The sequence below is a fragment of the Mustela nivalis genome (assembly GCF_964662115.1).
Source record: "Mustela nivalis genome assembly, chromosome: 4".
Lineage (NCBI taxonomy): Eukaryota > Metazoa > Chordata > Mammalia > Carnivora > Mustelidae > Mustela > Mustela nivalis.
Window position 1 is genome coordinate 61,260,278 of NC_139023.1, and position 16,511 is coordinate 61,276,788.

General features: G+C 44.8%; 1 protein-coding gene across 13 annotated transcripts in view; it reads left to right on the forward strand.

Moving 5' to 3' along the window:
• The window catches only part of SLC2A9 (solute carrier family 2 member 9), a 223,187-nt gene that overhangs the window by 32,407 nt on the left and 174,269 nt on the right, over positions 1 to 16,511 (forward strand). For 12 of the 13 annotated variants that reach the window (XM_082728528.1, XM_082728535.1, XM_082728532.1 and 9 more), the window contains one exon: positions 2,676 to 2,774. In XM_082728528.1, the coding sequence (XP_082584654.1) occupies positions 2,676 to 2,774 (99 nt within the window). Of the gene's footprint in view, positions 1 to 23; positions 164 to 2,675; positions 2,775 to 16,511 lie in introns of those variants that run through there. The other variant, XM_082728525.1, reaches the window with a different exon arrangement.

The window sequence follows — 16,511 nt, forward strand, 5'->3', positions numbered from 1 at the left end:
TTCCTGCTGGGTCCCCGCCCCCTTGTGGACTCTGCCTCCTGCTCAGAGATGCCCTGGCACGGCCCGTGGCCAAAGGAGCATGGACTCCCGGGCCTGGGCTCACACAGGGGCTGCTGAGCATGGCCGCACCCGGAGAGGGACACCAGGCAGGAGGACAAGAAAGGTAAACGTAGAAACTAGTTTCTGGACTGTGCCACGGGGCTCAGAGGCCCAGTGTGGGCGGCTTTGTTTCCTCCCTCCACTGCCTGGAAGGTTTGGGCCGTGGGTTGTAGAAGCCTGCCATGGGTGCCGGCATCCTGGTCCCCATGACCTTGGCTGTGGAGCTCCCACTCTGGAGCTGTGATTTCCTCTGGCAACGTGACTGTGCTCATGAAATGAGGCCACAGCAGAGAACTGCCTCACGGGTGCTGGGTGGCATCCACGTTTCCTTTCCCGCCCCTGCACTTGGTACCCTCTGTCCCTGGGGCGGGTGATGAGAGGGGGTGGGTACCGGCTGGCTAAGCGAGGGCAGGGGCCAAGGGAGAGACTCCCACCTGCCCTTCTCTATCTTCCAATGGGTGCAGACAAGGGGCCAGTGATCAGGGCTGGAAGCAAGGGGGCCCAGGGACAGAAGGCACCCAGGACAGCCCAGGGAGTCAGAAGGAGTGACATCTGAGCCAAGACCCGGAGGATAAGGGACTATGGAGGATGGGTGTTTTGTCCAAAATGCAATTCTGTTCCATCCATCTTTTCTGTTCCATGCAGTTCAGGCCTCCCCTTACTGCAGGAAAAGATTCTGGCCCCACACCTGGCAATGTCCTTCCCGGTGGCTCATGAACCCCCTTTCTCACCTCCATCCAATTACTAGCGTTTCCTGAAGACCTTCTCTGCAACAGGCTTGGATCCTGGAAGCAAGACCTCCACCCTCAGAAAGTAAGACCCTTGCCCACTGTCTAGCCTCTGCTGCTAATGCTCGTGGGCACAGTGTTAACTCAGCATAACAGCCCAGGAGGTGAGGTCTGTTATCATCCCATGTTCAGATACGAACCCTGAGTCACAGAGCAGCTATATAACTGGTCCAAGGTTACAGAGCTAAGTGGCAGAGCACAGGATAGGACAGAGTTGAATCATAGAGAAATGTCAACATGTCCAATGAACTTTTGGGGAAGAGGACACTGTTCATGGGTCTTGGATACAAAAGTCTTAAGAAAGGAGAATTCTGGGTGTATGTAGCCACACGGGCCTGGCCAAGAGAGACCTTGGCACCTGACCTGAGCAATAGCCATTCTGTGTGGCTGGACGAGAGGGAAAGCAGAAAGTGTAAGCAGCTTTTTGGAACCCTCCCTGTGTGTATGCAACGTTCTAAACATCCTTATCCAGCAACACAGCGAATCCTCAACCACCTACCAGTGCTGTTCTTAGATCCATTTTCCAGCTGGGCAAACTGAGACCCAGAAAAGTCAAGAAACTGACTCTGGTTCCCACAGCTGAGTGGTCAGAATGTCCAGCATTGCATCCTGCGCTAGAGGAGACTACTGGGATGGGCAGAGCAGAGAATTGGCTATTGGGGTCCTGCTTTCCCTTCCAAAAGGTATTTGATGGGCATAGTTCCCGGAACTGTGGACCTTGTCTCTTTTGTTTGCCACAATATTCAGATATGAACCCTGGAGATATTCAGATATTCCTGGAGCTTTAACAGGGACTGGCTTGAGAAGTGCACATGCGTTCCCGGAATGCAGAGAAAGTAGCTTCCAAGAGTATGTGGGTCCCCTCCATCTAGAGACTGGCCCATGTTCCTCTGGCCAGCTTCCAATGGCAAACCCTCCCACCTCCAGCTCCTTGGTCAGCTTTGACCAAGGGGCCCAGATGTTTCCACTCCAGGGCCCTGTCCTGAGTGTGACCATCCTTGGGTGAGGCCAAGCGACAGGATCACCTGAAGGCAGGGGCCTCGTCCTCCAGGCTGAGCCATGTCTGTCTCTGCAGGTCCTTGGCCAGGGGCACTCACAGTGGCCTGCAGATGGACAGCTGAGTCTGGACCAGCACGTGCAGGAGTGTGTGTGTGTGTGTGTGTGTGTGTATGTGTGTGTGTGCATGAGAACATGTGTGTCCCTGCACAGCTGTGAGAAGCCTCAGACCCCTAGACACTGTGCCCAGACAGAGAGGCAGTGGGGGAGAGGCCCCTTGGTGCAGCAGGAGGTGGCTTGGGCTCCAGCCCCCATACCAGATAGCACCACAGACACCTCTGTGCCTGCTTGCTCACCTATGACATCAGGATCAAACAGCACTGATCAAAGGGTTCCAAGAGAAAATAACCAAAACAATGCCTGGCCCATACCTCTTGTAAGCATCAGTGGCTACTACTGATGGCTGAATCTGGCTTTGCTTTTTTGCTCCTATGTGTTTCAGAAAGTGGCCAAATTCAGCAGAAATAATAGTATGTGGCTGCATACAGAGCACCTGCAAAGGACGTTAGGTCTGCAAGTCACTGTTGCAGCAGTCAAAAGCAAACTGAGCTCAGGGGGCTGACAGAACTCCCCCAGAACACCTGCCAGCACAGGCGGACCTCCACCAGCAACTCAGCTGCCTGCAGGCTCCCCCGGCCGCAGGAATTCTCTGGGAACAGCCGAAGTACGTCTTGTGGGGCCTAGCTCTGTGCCCAACTGCCAGATCTGACATTCTGTCTTCTCCTTTCCCAGGACTGGTCCTGCTCGCTCATTGTGGCCTCTCTCGTGGGTGCCTTTGGCTCATCCTTCCTCTACGGGTACAACCTCTCAGTGGTGAACGCCCCCACTCGGGTGAGTGCCCCATGACTGAGGGATTGGCTCAACAGAGGGCGCTGCGGCCGCGTGGAAATCTTCCGGTGCTAGTGCCTGGCAAACCTTTGCAGGCCTGTTTTCTGTGCCAGACCTTTGCCAGAGGATCTAGAAGGATAGAGAGAGTGAGACCAGCTCCTGCCTCGAGGGGGAGATAAGAGACCCAGAAACAGACAATGTCACAACATAAGGGGTTCAGTTCCTTGCTAGAGTGTCCTGGGAGAGTGCAGGGCAAGAAGAGGGGTCTTCAGAGGTCTCAGGGGCTGATCCGGAGGGTCTTATTTGTAGGCACGGAATCCAAGGAGTCATGGAGAGACCTTATGCATAGATGTTTTCCTGATGTTCTTTTTGTGTTTATGGCCTTTAATCACAGCTAGAGGTCACTTGGGTGTCTAATGGTTAAGATCCATTGTTGGCTTTTGTTTTCATCTGGAATCAAGACATTAGGTATGTCAGTCAAGAAGAAGAAGCTGTAAAGCAACCAAATGTGTTTATTTGGGGCCTTAAGGTTTGCAGTGTGGGAGGCACAGAGAGCACCAAGTTTGTGATTGTGCTTGGAATTGCAATGGGAAGTGCAGGTTAATAGAGGCAAAACCCACAGGGCTGGGCAACTTGTTTCAAAGGAATTGTGGACAGAACTTAACTGACCACTGGATGCAGGACTGGCTCTGTAGTTAACGGGTGTTAAATTATCTCTAGCTCATTCCTCAGTAGAGGAGGTCTTCTAAGAGGCGGCCAATGTGCAATTGGCAAGTCATAATGGACAAAAGTCAAAAGTTCATGGTGTTCTCAGAGTTGAAACAGGAGCCCATGGGCCCTGCTTCCTCAGTATCCTCCCCACCCCATTTTGAGGGGCTCTCTTAGGAATACTTCCCTTTTAGAATATCCTTTTACAGGCACAGTTCCCCAGGCCCTCCTAACACCTCCCTGCTGGTTTGCAGGTTTGGTTTGGTTCTGCCTACTTAGACTATTAGGTCCAGATGCTACCCAGTCTGAGGGGTGCTGGCTTCTGCTTCATCCACTTCCACCCTTGAAGGTAGAGTGGATGAAGGGTGATAGAAGGCTTCCTGGAGGAGGTGATGCCTCAGCTTTGTCTTAAAGGTAGAGCAAAGGCACAGAGGCTTGAGATATGTGAAATATTTGCAGGAAAGCAAGTGTGATGCAGTTGGAGTGCAGGATGCTCTTTGGGGGAGCCTAAGGCAGGAACTAAAGTGTCAGACCAAAGCCAGGCTATGGATGTTCCTGGAGGCTTTGTGGGCTTTTCCTTGTTCAGTCCCCAGCATCCCTTGTGCAAAATGCAAGGGAGGCTGGACCATGGGTCTCAAAGTGTTCCCAGGAGCCCTGGACTTCGTAGAGATGCCTTTTTAAAATTCAGAAGACCTTCAACAGTCCCACAACGTCTTTTGTAGCTGGTTTGTCCAAATCAGACCAAAAAAAAAAAAAATCAGTGCCTATATATGTAACAGTAATATAGAAAAATAATTAACAACCATGAAATCTAGATGTGGATGTTCATTATTTTCTTTCCTTACTTTCCTGTGCATTTGAAAAGTTTTATAACATAGTCAAAAATAATTACATCTTTGCCCATGTGTCTACATATGGAAAGGAAGGGGGAGGTTTCCAAATCACGCTACTGAACACGTCCTGTTCAGGTTGTCACCAACTATCTGGACAATAATATAGGAAGGACGTCTATTGTATTTCTCAGTTGATGAGCTGGAACAAATAACAAATGTTTTAGGAAATGAAATGTGTTAGAACCATGAGTCTGGATGGTTCTGATTTTTTTTTTTTAAACTTTGTTAACTCTTGTACATTTTGGGGTTTCTAGGCAAGTTCATTTGAAAACTGGATTCTGATGCTAACACCAGTTTGAAAGCCAGAGGCCTAGATAGCCTCCCTGAAATTTTGCAGCAGCTTTGACTTTGTCATTGTGATGTCATTCTGACATGGGGATCTGAGTTGCCCATACTTGTATTTAAAAGAAGATTGGAGGGATGCCTAGGTGGCTCAGTCAGTTAAGCCACTGCCTTTGGCCCAGGTCATGATCCTAGGGTCCTGGGATCAAGTCCCTCATTAGGCTCCTTGCTCAGCAGGGAGCCTGCTTCTCTCTCTGCCTCTGCCTGCTTGTGCCCTCACTCTCTCTCTCTCTCTCTCTCTCTCTCTGACAAATAAATAAATAAAATCTTAAAAAAAAAAAAAAAAGAATGGGACGCCTGGGTGGCTCAGTTGGTTAAGCAGCTGCCTTCGGCTCAGGTCATGATCCCAGCATCCTGGGATCGAGTCCCACATCGGGCTCCTTGCTCGGCAGGGAGCCTGCTTCTCCCTCTGCCTCTGCGTGCCATTCTGTCTGCCTGTGCTCGCTCTCTCCCCGCCCCTCTCTGATAAATAAATAAAATCTTTAGAAAAAAAAAAAAAAAAAAGAAGATTAGAAGTTGACATTCTTGCTTTATCTTGACAGTTCAGCAGAAACTCCAGCAGAGGGTGGAAAACCTTTGCCCTCATGGTTTGTGGAGCAAGAGGCCCTGTGAAACTTGAACCTTGAAGTGATGTAGGTGGAAAAACACAAGTTCACGCCCCAACTGTGGGAACAGGAGGAAGGAACAACTCTGTTATTCATCCATTTAAAACTTGTTTTTAATTAATAAACTTTATTTTCTAGAGCAGTTTTAAGGCAGTTCATGGTAAAATTGAGTGGAAAGTACAGAGAATCTGCCCATATCCCTTGTCCCCACAGCGTATGGCTCCCCCCTCTACCACTAATCTTCCCCAGAGAGGTGCATTCGCTGTCCTCAGTGAACCTGCCTCAATTCATCTTCATCCCCCAAAGTCCAGGGGTTACATTTAAGGTTCTCTCCTGGTGTTTTGTATTCCAGGAGTTTTGACACAATGTGGAATGACAGGTACTCACCGTTGTGGTGTCTTACAAAAACAGTCTCTCTGCCCTAGAAATCCTCTGTTCTCCCTATTCCTTTTTCTCTCCCTATTAACCCCCTGGTAACCGCTGCCTTCATAGCTTTGCTTTTCCAGAATGTCACACAGTTGGAATCATACAGTATGTGGCCTTTTCAGACTGGCTTCTTTCACTCAGGATTTTGCACTTAGGTTTCCTTCCTCCATGTCTGTACATGGCTTGAAAGCTCATTTGTTTTTTAACACTGAATAATACTCCACTGTACGGATGGACCCGTGTCTTGAGCCACTCACCTTTGGAAGGACTTCTTGATGGCATCTAACTTTTGACAACAATAAATCAAGTTGCTGTAAACATCCATGCATAGGTTTTTGTGTAGACAGAAGTTTTCTATTCACTTGGGTCAATACCAAGGAGCATGACTGCTGAATCGTATGGAAGAATATGTTTAGCTTTCTAAGAAACTGACAAATCATATCCCTAAGTGACCACACTGTTTTGCATTCCCAGAAGCAATGGATGAAGGTTCCCATTACTCCCCATTTGGTGTCCTTAGTGCTTTGGATTTGAGACAATCTAATAGGCATGTCCTGGTGTCTCATTGTTTTAATTGTAATTCCCTAATGACATATGATGTTGAATACCTTTTGTCATCATATGTTTATTTACCATCTGTATATCTTCTTTGGTGAGATTTCTGTTCAGATTTTTGCCCATTCTTTAATCAGATTGCTTGTGTTGTTATGGTTGAGTTTTAAGAGTTCATCACGTATTTTGGACAACAGTTCTTTATCAGATGCATCTTTGGCAAGTATTTTCTCCCAGGCTGTGGCTTGTCTTCTCAGACTCTTAACATTATCTTTCCTAGAGCAGAAGTTTTTAATTTCATTGAAGTCCAGCTCATCAACGATTTCTTTCATGGATTGTACCTTTAGGGTTGTCTCTAAAAAGTCACCACCACGCCCAATGTCATCTAGATTTTCTTCTAGGTTGTTTTAGGAGTTTTATGGTTTTGTGTTTTACATTTATGTCTGTGTCCTATTTTGAGTTAATTTTTATGAAGGGTATAAAGTCTGTCTTTGGATTCTGTGTGTGTGTGTGTGTGTGTGTGTGTGGTCTATTGTTCTAGCAATGTTTGTTGAAAAGACCACCTTTGCTCTATGGTATTGCCTTTGTTCTTTTGCAAAGATCAGTTCACTATATTAACATGGGTCTATTTCTGGACTTTCTGTTCTGTTCTATTGACTTATTTGTCTGTTCTTTCAGCAATACCATGCTGTCTTGAATACTGTAGCTTTATCAAAAGTCAAAGTAGGATGGCGTCAGTCCTCCACCTTTGTTCTTCAATGTTGAGTTGGCTATTCTGGGTCTTTTCTTCTCCATATAAACTTTAGAATTAGTTTGTTGATATCCACACAACTCATTAGCTTTATACCTAAGGGTTTCATTTTCTTTAGTGCTAATACTATTTGTAGTGTTTTTGATTTAAAATTCCATTTTTTCATTTCTGGTATATAGGAAAGAAATTGACTTTTATATTAATCCTGTAATCTTGCAACTGTGTTACAATCAATCAGTGCTTAGTTCCAGGAATTTTTTTGGTCAGTTCTGTCAAATTTTCTACATAGATGACTGTGTCGTCTGTGTACAAAGACAGTTTTATTTTGTCTTTCTCAATATGTGTATTTTTTGTTTCCTCTTATTGTCTCATTGCATTAGCTAGGACTTCCAGAATGATGCTTACTTTGAATTTAATTTGCTCTTCTTTTTCTAGTCTTCCAAGATGGAAACTTACTGATTTTAAGTTTTTCATCTTTTCTAATATATTTATTCAATGCTATACATTTCCTTCCAAACAGTACTTTTGCTGCATCCCACAAATTTTGATGAGTTATATTTTCATTTTCTTTTAAATCAAGTTATTGTAAAATTTCTCTTGAGATTTCTTCTTTGATCCATGTATTATTAAGAGGGGTGTTGTTTAATCTTATAAGTATTTTGGGATTTTGCAGCTATATTCTGTTACTGATTTCTAGTTTATTCCATTATGGTCTGAGACCACACACAGTGTATGATTTATATTCTTTTAAATTTGATAGCTTGTTTTATGGCACAGAATGTGGTCTATCTTGCTGAATGTCCATGTGAGCCTGAGAAGAATGTATATTCTGCTGTTGTTGGAGGAAGTAGACTATAGATGACCATTGTATCCCATTGGTTGATGGTTGAGTTTAGTTGTCTCCTCACTGATTTTCTGCCTGCTGGCTCTGTCCATTTCTGACAGAAGAGTGTTTCAGTTTCCAACTATAATACTATTCATCTATTTTTCCTTACAGTTTTGTTAGCTTTTGCTTTATGTATTTTCATGCTCTGTTGTTAGGCTTATATACGTTAAGCCTTGTTATATTTTCTTGGAGTATTTGTCCCTTTATCAATACCTGATGCCCCTCTTTTTCCCCATTAACTCTCCTTGCCAACATACTTCCTGTTTGAAATTAATATAGTTATTACTGCTTTCCTTTGATTCATGTCAGCACAGTATATCTTTCTCCTTCCCTGCACTTTTAATTTGTATATGTCTTTATATATTAAGTGTGTTTCTTGTAGACAACATACAGCTCGGCCTTGTTTTTTGATCTACTCTGACAATCTGTCTTTTAATTGCCATATTTAGTTCACTGGCACTTAAGGTGATTATTGATATTGTTGGATTAATATCTATATATCTGTTACTGTTTTTTATTTGTTGCTCTTTTTTTTTGTTCCTGTTTTTGTCTTCCATACTTCTTCTACCTTTTGTGATTTTAACTGAGCATTTTACATGGCTCTGTTTTCTCTTTTCCTAGCATATCAATTTACCTCTTTTTTTTTTTTAAACTTTCTTTAGTGGTTGCCTGAGAGTCTACAATATACATTTTCAACTAGTCCAAGGCTACTTACAAATAATACTATCTTACTTCACTGATAATGTTAGTACTTTATAATAACAAATAACAAAATATTTCTAATTGTGTTATTCATTTCACTTGCACATAAGCATATTATATAGATAATCAAATACATTGCTGTTGTATTATCTTGAACAAACGGTTATCCATTAGATTAAGGATAAGACAAAAGGGGGCCTTGTAGTTCAGTTGGTTAAGCACCTGACTCTTGGTTTTAGCTTAGGTTATGATCTCTGGATCTTGAGATCAAGCCTTGTATCAGGCTCTGTGCTCTACAAGTCAGCTTGAGATTCTCCCTGCTTCTCCCTGTGCCCCTGCCTGCCTCAAGTAAATAAATAAATCTTAACAAAATAAGAAAAAAAGTTTTCATTTTACCTTTATTTATTCATTCTCCTATGCTCCTCTCTTTATGGAAATCTGAATTTCTGAACAATCTCAGGTTACTTCTCTCTGAAAAACTTCTTGATGTTTTTTTGCAAGGCAGATCTACTGGCAACAAATTTCCTCAATATTTGTCTGAAAAAAGTCTCTACTTCTTATTCACTTTTAATGGATAATTTTGCAAGGTATGGAATTCTAGGTTGGTTGGTTATTTTTTTCTCTCAGCATTTTGAGTATTTTATTTTACTCTCTTCTTGCATGGTTTCTGAGGAGAAGTTGGGGTGTGGATTCTATCTTTTGTCTGCTGTAGGTAATTTTTCATCTGGATTCTTTCAAGAGTTTTTTTAAATCTTTGATTTTCTAAAGTTTGAATATGATATGCTGGGTGCAACTTTTGTTCTGTTTTGTTTTGTTTGTTTGTTTGTTTTATACTGTTTGGTGTTTTCTAAGCTTCCTGGATGTGGTTTAGTGTCTGATATTAATTTGAGGAAATTCTCAGTCATTATTGCCTCAAATATTCCCTCCTTTCCAACCTCTCTCCCTTCTCCTTCTGGGTATTCCTATTCTGTGTATATATTACATCTTTTGTAGTTTCCCCACAGTTCTTGCATATTCTATTCTATCTTTTTTTCCTTCAGTCTTTTTTCGCTATTTTTTTTCAATCCATTCTTCATTTCTGTTATAGTGTTTTTGTCTGTTTGTTTTAAAAAAGATTTTATTTAATTATGAGAGAAAGAGAGAGAGAATGAGCAAGGTGAGGAACAGAGGGAGATGGACATGTAGACTCCACACTGAGCATGGAGCCTGATGCAGGGCTTGATCTCATGACCTTGAAATGGTGACCTGTGCCAAAACCAGAGTCAAATGCTTAACCAGCCGAGTGACCCAAGTGCCCCTTCTGATACAGTGTTTTTGATCTCTACCATTTCTTTTTGATTCTTTCATAGATAGCCATCTCTGTGCTTACATTGTTCATCTGTTCTTGCATGCTTTTTTTCCAATTAAGCCCTGAGCAGATTAACCAATTAAAAAAATTTTCTGGTCTGATAAGTCCAATATTCCTGCTATATCTGACTCTGGGCTCTGATCCTTGTTTACTCTCTTCAAACTGATTTTTATCTTTTACTATGTCTTGTAATTTTTTTGAAAGATGAAATGATGCATTGAGCAAAAGGAACTTCAGTAAACAGACCTTTAGAAATATAAGGCATGAAGGGAGAAGAAGCAGGTCACAGTCTTATGATAAGGTCTCAGTCTTTTGGTCCTCTGGTGACCCTGGACCATAAACTTCACCAGGGCCTCTCAGGTTCTGCTCACTCCCTCCTTAGCTGGGATAGGATGGCTGGAGAGGGCTGGAGATGGGTATTTTTTTTTTGCCCTATGAGGATGGTTGGAGGAAGCGGCATTGGGTATTTCCCTTCACCAAGGTAGGTTAGGCTCTGATAAAACTCTAGCAGGTAGATTAAGCTTAGGTAAAATTACTTCTCTTGGGGGCGGGCCTTGCAAAGAACGGGATGCTTTGAGGTATTTCAAAATGGTTCTTTTTCCTCTCCCCTGCTGGGAACATGAGGGTTTTTTTCTTAGATATTCATGGGAAGATCTGGTAGATCTCTTGGTTGTAAAGCTCACAAAATTTTGTCACAGGGGTTGTGACAGGGCACCCCTAGAGTTTGTAACTCTGAGCCACATCCATACTGAGCCTCCAGCAATTTGTCAATCACAGTTCAGGTTTTCCTATCCTAGTGCTGCCTCCTGAAGAGGTTTCTACTGTGGGTTTTTGCCCTGGTAGGTTGTGGTTCTCTGCATCTGCCAGTCTGTCTCTTCAATTGTCAGGAAAGTGGTTTGCCCTATGACCTCATTTCTCCGATTGATCTAAGAGTTGTCGATTTTCAATTCATTCAGCTTTTTACTTGTTAAGACAGAGTAGCAACTTCTAAGATTTTTACATGCTGGACTAGAAACCAGAAGTCTCATTTAACAAATATTTACTGAGGGCCTACCAGGTGTTTAATGTTGGGAATCAGGGAAGGCAACATGGCATTTGAGCTGAGTCATGAGAGGTGGGTAGGATTTCCATGGGCATCACAGGGAGAAGTGGAGAGCTGTAGCATATCTAAAGGCCAGGCCATGCTGACCTGTTGGGGATAGTTAGTAGAGGTGTGATGTGCTGATACCCAAGGGAAATATGGGGATGGGATGGAATAAGAGGTGGAAAAGCAGGTGGAGCCAAAAGCAGAGGGCCTCAAATCTAAAGCTACAAATTGAGATTTAGACTGTGGGTATGGGGAGCCATGGCAGATTCATGAGGTAGGAGCGATACGACTTGTCTTTTAGAAAAAAACAACTTTATTGTCAGTGGGAAGAACAGAAGGGTCCAGAGCCTGGAGGTATTTAATGGGAGAGATGATGAACTGAATGGAGAGGGTTTGATAAGCCGTCTTTTTAATCCAGGAGAGGAGGTGATTTCTGAGGATCTACACATAGTCAGGGTGGCTTTTCAATTTCATAATATTAGTAATAAATTTTATGACAACATCAGTAACAACACACATGGAAGGATCACATTTTAGGTGCTAGCCCTTCCTTCAAACACTTTCCATGCACTCGTACTGGGCATCCTCATGATGACCTATGAAGTGTGTTTCATCATTGTCCCCATTTTATAGATGAGAAAACTGATGCATACTGTTAACTGGCTTGGCTTTCCCATGGGCAGACGATAAGTGGGTGCCAGAATATGACCCTGGCCAGTCTGCCTTCAGGGATCATCCTCTTGAGCCACTGTCCGGTTTTAGGTAAAAACTTTAGGTTTCTTATTCTTTGGACACATTTTTAATCAGGTCCTTTTCTGTACCAGCCAGATTCACACCATGAGAAGTCTTTTTTGGCATGTTGTGGCTGTACTTTTGTGGCTAGTGTGCCCAGCAAACTGTTGAATCATTGTTACAGTGTGAGGCATTTTCAGCCTGGTGGTCTCAGGCTGTGGGGACCATGGCTCATTATACATATTTTCGAGGGACCAAGAGAGCCCTAAATGCAATGCAGTGCCCAGCCTGCCTTGATACAAGGGGCTGGGAAAGGTCACCTCTAACTGCTTCGTAAACTCCACTCTCCAACATTGAGGGAGGACACAGAGTTGATCACCAGCCTGTCATTCCTGTAATAAAATGCTGCGTGCTGGGTACATATATATCTCATAGATATGCTAATGTGTTAGTCTGCTCAGGTGGCTATAACAAAATATCATAGGCTGGGAAGCTCAAACAACTGACATCTATTTCTCATGGTTATGGAAGTTGGAGCTCTTAGGTAAGGGTGCTGACATGGTCTATTCCTGATGAAAGTCTTCCTTCTGGCTCACAGATCGCCACCTTCTCACCATGTCCCCATGTGGTAGAGACAGTAAGCAACAAGTTCACTGATGTCTCTTTTAATAAGGGCACTAACCCGGCCATGAAGGCCCCGTCCTTGGGACTTCATCCAACCTTAATCACCTCCCCAAAGCTCAAGCTCCAGACACATTCTGTGTCTGTGGGGCAGAGCTTGAGCATATGAACTCGGGGAGATTACCATTCAGTCTACAGAAGTTAGTAATTGACATTTCATACCACATCATGGATGAGGAAACAGAGACTTAGAGTTTAAGCAACTTGCTCAAGGTCACACAACTAGGAGGTAGCAGAGCTGGGATTCGTGCTCAAATCTATCTGACTCCGAGGCCCATGGCATTTTGACCCCTTCACTGTCCACTATTACCAGTCCCCAGAAGTCCAGCAATGGGGGAGCCTCGAGATGATAAACTAAGGCAAAGGATAATTCTGGGAAAGGCCAAGAGGACCCATGATGAACCCAATGGGCTGTTTATCTGTGACACCAGCCACCTGAACAGTTGTATGGACTTTATTTATGGCAACTCTGGAGTTTTGGGGACTGATTCTGATGGTATTGGGATTGTGGCACCACTAGGGACCTAGAAGGGCCTGATTCCTGCCCTTGACCCCTACTTCCCAGGGGCTGTCCTCAGAGGGAGCTCTAAACCTGGCCAGCATGAACCAAAAGAGAAGTGAAGGACTCCTTTCATATTGGCTAGGCCAGCCCCTAAGCCCCCCTCCCCATTCCCACTGGGTCTTAGGGTCAGGAATCCCTTCTTGTGCTCTGTCTGAAGGTGTGCCATGGGTCCTACCTAACATTTCATGTGTCTGTCATGTTGCTACTCAAACACAGAGAGGATAGGTAGGCAGTAAATCCCCTGTACCTGTGCTGGGTGTTTACCTTGCATGTAAGATGTCGTTAAATCTTGAGGGGTGGCAAGACAAAAGGACACATGTCCTTGTCCTCAAGACCAGAAGCAGTGACAAGATATGCTGCACAGAGACATGAACCCAGGGTCAGAGAAGGACATTCTTCTATCTGGGGAGGGCAGGAAGCCAAGCGTTGGCTTGAGGGATAGTATAGAGTTTTCTGGGAATGGGGATGAGCTGGAGTGCTAGATGGCTGGATCTCAGGGGTGGATGGGGAGGAAGCTGGGAAGGCGGCTAGGGCCAGCCCAAGGAGGATTGCAGGGACTAGAATAGGAGCATAAGCTAGCAATGACCAGCCTTTGGGCGCCAGAGCAGGACTAAGAACAAGGCTCAGCCTGGGAGGCCCTCTCAGGGTGGGAACCACTGTATGCAAGAGACCCCAGCCCCTGCATGCAGGTACTTTGGCAGGGGTGTGGGGTAGTGACAAACCCCTAGTCAGTGACTTTTGGAACAAAAGAAGCCTGGTAGAGGAGCTCAGCCCGTGTCCAGGGATGGCTTGACACTCTCTGCCCTTTGCAATGGGCATGGGGAGGGGTGAGTGAGCAGCTCCAGTGTCCAAGAACCCAGGAAGAGTACAGAGATCCCAGAGTGTGACTTAATGCACATGGGAAGGGCCTAGATGTATTTCTTGTGTGGGGGACAATCTGCATCAGGGCTCTGGCATTGTGGAGGGAGAAAGTGATCCCCGTTTGCATGAGATGCAGATATTGGGGGTGGGAAGATGTCTTCCCGCAGAGATGGCAGACAGAGGCTGCCGCAGGAGGTGCTGATGAAAATAAGTCACAGTGAGGACACGGACCCACATGGAGGGATGCTGGTTTAGTAATGACACAGGGCCCCAAGGCAGCCAGCTTTGCCTCCTCAGTGGTAGGATAATTGGGGTGCAGGTGGTGGTCAGGGGGAGCACATAGCTCCCCCTGGCTGATTACCACCAGGTAGGGCAGAATTTCACAACTTGAATAATGTACACAGTAGCAGACATTGGCTCTGGCCACTGGCCAGCCACAGCTGCCCAAATGTTCGGTGCTTCTTTCTCCCCAGGTATTTGGAAACCATCTGGGATGCTGATTATGGAAATGATTCCACTGTGAGCACTGACCACGCCTGTCTGTGTTAGGGTCAGTCTATAGGGCATCAGACTTCATTCTCATTACAGTCCTGTGAGGATGCCATGACTCACCCCCTTTCATAGATGAGGAACCTGAGTCCCAGGGAAGTTAATGTATCCAAGTTCCTGGGGTAGATTGGGGGGCCCTTTAACCCCCACTCCCTAAGTTTCCATTGGTTTCCCTTCAAAACAACCATTCTCAAATGTACATCGTGTCCATGCCCCATTTGGAAAGGAACATCCACAAGCCGTACACATCCATGAGGGGTCCCTTGGCCAGTTTTGAACAATGGGACGTGAGCAGAAGTGAATATAAGCCACTTGACGCCAAACCCTTGAAGACAGAAGGTTCCTCAGTTCTTTCTTCCTTCAGATGGCACAGGTACAAGATGGCAGAGAACTATTTGGCAGACGCTAGGCACTACATGAGCTAGACAGAAGTCTTTCCTGTCTGCAGCCACAAAACCTTCAGAGTTTTTGAGCTGGGGGTGTTGTGTCCACCGCCATGACTAAAGACTCCAACAGCTACCCTTCAAGGCAGTCTAGCCTGGCCCACCGTGGGGTCTTTTGGTTGGTTTTCCTGTTTCCGCAGTGGCTTTTACAATTTATCCTGAACCCAAAGGCCAGAGGGATCCTTGACAGAAGCAGATCATATTGTTGCTTGAGCTTAAAACCTTCCAGAGCCAGCCAGCCCACCTAGAAGCCCTCCCAGACTGGGGCAGTCCGCACACCCAGGGGTCTGCTGCCTAGTGAGCACTTGGTCCTCACCGCTGGCACATTCCCTCATTGCACCTGCTCATTCACACTCACCTGCCCCCCACTGCCTCCCTCAAACACACATGCACCTTGGTACCTTAGCCCCTTGGCATTTGCTGTTCCCTTTGCTGGGGACTGCTCTTCCCCACACATGCCTATGCTCTGTCCTTTGATGCTTCTGACCTCTGATCAAATGTCCCCTTCTCAGAGACATCTGATATTATATATTTATTTGCTTCTTTTCTGTCCTTCCCTTTATTTTAGAATTTAAGCTCCATGCAGACACAGTCTTCACCCCGAAAGGGTCTGTCATACAGTCAGCCTTTATAATGAATATTTGCTGAGTCATGAGTAAATGTACGCATTTAAGATTTTTTGAAAGTTCTTTATGTGAAATGCAGTTCCAAGACAAGTCCCCTAGAACTCCTCATCCTCAACAGAATTGCCAACTGTCCTATATAAAAATTCTAGGGCTGTCTAGCCCCATTCACACAGACGGAGACGTGAACTCAGGTCTGTCTACTTCTGAAATTTCTCTTTTTTCTGCTCCACCAGCTGATCTGCTGGGGCTTGTGCAGACTTTTGGCTTAGTAGGCTACAAGGTCTTCATCCCAACCACTCCGTTCTGTCTTAGAAGTGAGAAAGCAGCATGAGATAATAAATAAATGGGCAAGGCTGTGTTCCAGGAAAACTTTATTTACCAAAGCAGGCAGTGGGCCAGATTTAGCCAACTGGGCCATTGTTTGCTAAACTCTGTACTCGAGATTCTAGGAAAAGAGCGAGACTCCCGTAGATGCTGGGCTCATTAGACCCTCAGAGAGCTGGCTGGGTTTATGAGCAATTAACCCATGAGTTTTCCCATAGATGTTACATTTCTTGATTTTTTTTCCCTGTGTCTATTTATTGCTACTTGTCTAAGCCTTTATCTTTTCTCTTTACAATGACTAATGGCTAATAGGCATAGTTATACCTGTCAGTCTAGCCATTCATTCCAGACAGCCAGCCAGCCACTTTTCTTTTTCTCTATCTACTTACCTGTCTCCTATCTATCTTACCTGTCTTCCATCAGTCTACTTACTTATCTTTCTAACTATCAATCATCCGCCACCCACCTACCTACCTAACTAAACCATTCCATGCCTTTGTAAAAGGCTGTGCATAATCCAGGGCTAATTTACACACCAATCAAATGTAATATGATGCCTGAAATTTTCAAGCAGTCATGAATGCAAGTTCAAGATGCCAATATGTAATCTGGCAAATGGCCTCAGGTCTGTACCATTTTAAACCTTGACCTTTAGTAGAAGA